This window comes from Acipenser ruthenus, chromosome 43 (genome assembly GCF_902713425.1).
Source record: "Acipenser ruthenus chromosome 43, fAciRut3.2 maternal haplotype, whole genome shotgun sequence".
Taxonomy (NCBI): domain Eukaryota; kingdom Metazoa; phylum Chordata; class Actinopteri; order Acipenseriformes; family Acipenseridae; genus Acipenser; species Acipenser ruthenus.
Genome location: NC_081231.1, coordinates 7,301,562 through 7,305,657, shown reverse-complemented (window position 1 = coordinate 7,305,657; position 4,096 = coordinate 7,301,562). Strand labels below are relative to the sequence as shown.

General features: G+C 43.1%; 1 protein-coding gene across 1 annotated transcript; it reads right to left on the bottom strand.

Moving 5' to 3' along the window:
* Positions 1-1,295: 1,295 nt before the first annotated feature.
* Positions 1,296-3,309, bottom strand: LOC131709443 (macrophage mannose receptor 1-like). The gene is made up of 3 exons (XM_059011982.1): positions 3,243-3,309; positions 2,688-3,011; positions 1,296-1,810 (listed from the first exon to the last, which is right to left on the bottom strand). The coding sequence occupies exons 1-3, from the start codon at positions 3,307-3,309 to the stop codon at positions 1,404-1,406; spliced, it is 798 nt and encodes a 265-aa protein (XP_058867965.1). The 3' UTR covers positions 1,296-1,403.
* Positions 3,310-4,096: the final 787 nt, after the last annotated feature.

The following is a 4,096-nucleotide window of genomic DNA, read 5'->3' as shown; positions in this document are numbered from 1 at the left end:
ACAAAGCCACATTCAAACTGAACTAGTGCACTCCATACCTTTAGAGGCTGGTGTTGAGAGAAGGCTTGAGAAGTTTGGATTTGCAGGAGTAAAAATACATCATTTGCATTTCTACATTATTGTTTAAATATATTTGAGCGACACCCTGTGTGTGTGTGTATGTGTGTGTGCATGTGCGTGTGTGTGTGTGTATGTGTCAGTGTATGTGTGTATCAGTGTGTCTGTGTGTGTTTGTCAGTGTGTGTGTCAGTGTGTGTGTATCGTGTATTTGTGTGTGCGTGTCAGTGTGTGTGTGTCTGTGTCAGTGTGTGTGTGTGTCAGTGTGTATTTGTGTGTGTGTGTGTGTCCTTGTCAGTGTGTGTGTCAGTGTGTGTCTGTGTGTGTGTGTGTTTGTCAGTGTGTGTGTGAGTGTCAGTGTGTGTGTGTGTGTCAGTGTGTGTGTGTGTGTCAGTGTGTGTGTGTGTGTGTGTGTGTGTGTGTGTGGTGCTGTCCTCACCAGGGCAATAAATAAATGCTAATAAATTCAAACAATAAGTCATTTATTACAAAGCCACATTCAAATTGAACTGATACAATGGTGAACTCACTGTTGAATTAGTGAGGTTGATAAGAACACTGAGATTCATTTATAACTCATGGTGTGGGCTGTCAATCACACTAAACAAACTGCCTTCTTCAAACTGCACTTACCTTGAGAGAGCGGAGTGGAAGAGGGGCTCGAGGATTCTGCTTCTGTAAACAGAAAAAAGAGAAAAAAAGAAAGTTTATAACAAAGCCAGATTCCTGCAGTGGTTCTGAATCCACTGAAGTGATTACACTGCATACCTTGAGAGACCGGAATGGAAGGGGGGCTTGTGGGGTCTGAATCTGTAAAGAAAACACACAACAATAAGATTTAGTGTTTCCTGTTTCAAGTGTATTGTTCAAATGCATTTAAATGAAACTGTGTCTATGCTGCTGTCTCCACCAGGGCAATGATGACAATGACATGGTTTATTGTTTTCAAATTAATATAATAAATAGACAGTAAGAATGTATATCACAGCACACGTCTCTCCTGGGTATAACAATGAGGGGGAGCTGCTCCCTCTCACACTCTTAATGACCGGGCTGGTTTCTGGTTCTTCAGATCTCTAGGCTACACCCTGCCCTGCTCTGGAGGTCAGACAGCTACTATAGGATCAGATGGACTGAGCCTCTAAGTCCCTGCTCACAGACTGGGGTACAAACACTGAGCTGAACAAGAGCACAGACTGAACAGGGAGCCTTCAGTCACAGCAGAACAAGGGGTACTGATAGCTGCAATCCACATCACCCCATTACCTCTGGAAGGATATTGACCATCCCATCAGCCTGAGCAGGGAGCCTGTGATTGATTCTCAAAGTGGAAACTGCTAGATTTGTCACCACCAGGACCTATTGAAGATCACTGAATTAAATGAGAACACAGTCTGAATAGGGTCCTCACCCTCACAGCAGAAGAAGGACTTCTGAGAGTTGCAGCCAGTGTCAGTCCATCCACCAGTCTTACTCATCATCACACAGTTCTCATCCCCTCCCAAGTTGTCTGGTTGCCCATTGCTCCAGTTGTGAAATGTGTAGTTATCCCCCTGGTGTGACCACTTCCAGGGTTCATTGAACAGGCCTATCCAGAAGGTCTTGCCCTGCGCTTTCTTCACTATTTCTTCATTTTCACTGGCGTTCTTTATACGGACGAGGTCGGTGTGGTGTTCTCTACAGTACTGCTGAGCTTCAGTCCAGGTTTTCAGTTGTTCAATCAGGGTGTATCTCTCAGTGATGGTGCTGGTCTCTGTAAACACAAACAGCAGATCAAAATCAATGTCAGCTGTGGAGGTGCGCTGGCTCTCCTGTTGTATAGTGATTGAACCCGAGTCACACCCGGCTCAGCTATCAAGGTCATGAAAAGCAGCATCTCTAGCAGTGCATGGGAGTCTCTTTAGTTTATGTCTGAAAAGTATTTAATAGCAAAGTGGGGAAATAAAACTGTTTAGAAGAGAAATACATTTGTCACGAACAACAAGACTGGCTCATCACTGTGGAGGCTGTACCTCATGAAACATGGCATTTATGTAGTCTAGTGTTGGTTAGGGAAGCATCTGCTAACCGAGCACCTGCTGTGCTATCAGCTGTGTATCAAAGTCTGTCAGATCATTTGCCTGTGGTGACTGAAAATAACTTGTAACAGGGAGATGCAACTTTTATATATTGCAGAATACCTGTCAGACCCCATTTGCATAACAAATGAATCAGTCATGTGAGGTTCAGCCCACTACACATAATACAGCAAAGCTACAACCCTCTTTATAACCTTTTATTCTAATACAAATAGTTATTTAACTGCTAAACATATTTCTTCTACATATCTAATAAGTGCTACATATTTAAGACGAGGATTTTGCTGACTGGAATATAAACAATCTAAACAAAACAATAAGAACATTTCTTTGAAGAATTCACATGTTCTTAAGTGTCTTATGAAGGAAGAACAATCTAAGAAACCTTGTTATGAATAACACATTGTCTTAACATTTTTCTTAATAATAAAAAGATGTTTCTTCTTTTGAACGTTTCAAGATTACGGCCCTTGTGCAGTATCCAGGGGACCTGACTTCATCCCCCAGTCCAGTCAGCTGTTTCATTAACAAAGGAATTGAATCACAACTCACCGCTGTAGCACATGAAATAGTTTCTCTGATGGCAGAATGAATCCTCCCACTCTCCCTCTGAATTGACTGAAGCACAGAAGAGGTATGGTTCCCAGTTGGAGTAAATGACATCACCTCCACTGGACCACTGCCAGTTCTCTTTGTCATGATACAGCCCGATCCAGTAATACCCGTTACTAGTTGAAGGTATAAGACCTATAAGCTTATTAACTCTGGCCTGGTCATGAATGGTGGGCAGGTCTCTGCCTTGGTTTCTGCAGTAGCTCTGAGCTCCCTGCCATATCTTCCCAGTTCCTTCATAGAAACACTGACCAGAGGAGCCACCTGGGGAGAGAGGACAGCACAATAAAGATGAGCGAAAACGTGTTCTTCACAGAAAAGATTTACACTGGAAATGGAACCAAGAGTCACAGATTATTGGTCTTGTAAGAATGTAGGACACTAGTACAACTGTATGGTGATAATAAATATACTAACATCATGCTTGTGGTCTGTACTATAACATGAGTAACATTCTGGCATGAGTGATGAAGGTCATGGAAACAGGGTCCTCACCATCACAGCAGAAGAAGGGCAACTGAAAGTTGCAGCCATAGTCGATCCATTCACCAGTCTGTCTCATCACCACACAGTTCTGATTGCCTCCCCAATTATTTGGTTCCCAATATGTCCAGTTGTGAAATGTGTAGTTATCCCCCTGGTGTGACCCCTTCCAGGGCTCATTGAACAGGCCTATCCAGAAGGGCTTGCCCTGCGCTTTCTTCACTAGGTCTTCATTTTCACTGGCGTTCTTTATACTGACGAGGTCGGTGTGGTGTTCTCTACAGTACTGCTGAGCTTCAGTCCAGGTTTTCAGTTCTTCAATCAGGGTGTATCTCTCAGTGATGTTGGTGGTCTCTGTAAACACAAACAAACAGCAGCTGAGAGGCTGGGAGCTGTGGAGGTGAGCTGGCTCTGAACCCATAACAAACTGTGTGTTTTCATCAATCCTACAATTTAAAAAGAACTGTGTCTTGTCCACAGTCAAGTACATGTTTTGATCGATTATTATACTATAGAACTTTCCGTCTTCATGGTCACGCATCATAAAAGTTACTTCCGCATCTCAGCCACTTTGGATTCCTGCGTTCAATAAGCAGAACTCTTTTTTGTGGCTCTACGAAGAGGAAGTTGGGTCTTATTGAACGGTATGTTAGCCAACATTTTCAAAAATGGAGGACAAAGTTGCAATGGGGTTAGTTTTGCAGGAGTTTCTGGAAGACAGACAGCATCATGCCTACATGACAGTATACTCAGCAATGAATATTGCGGCATTAGCGACTGTGACAGCAGTGAACTCAAACAGTTCAGTGAGGGTGGAAAATTACATTGAGAATGTTGTGATGGAGCCTACTACACCAATGCTGCAT

Excerpts from the sequence above, each read along its gene's own strand:
- LOC131709443 (XM_059011982.1), bottom strand. The coding sequence starts at position 3,309 with ATGAGACAGACTGGTGAATGGATCGACTATGGCTGCAACTTTCAGTTG. Across the intron at positions 3,012-3,242 it reads GCCCTTCTTCTGCTGTGATG|GTGGCTCCTCTGGTCAGTGT; the intron begins GTGAGGACCCTG and ends CTCTCTCCCCAG. Across the intron at positions 1,811-2,687 it reads CTATTTCATGTGCTACAGCG|AGACCAGCACCATCACTGAG; the intron begins GTGAGTTGTGAT and ends TTGTGTTTACAG.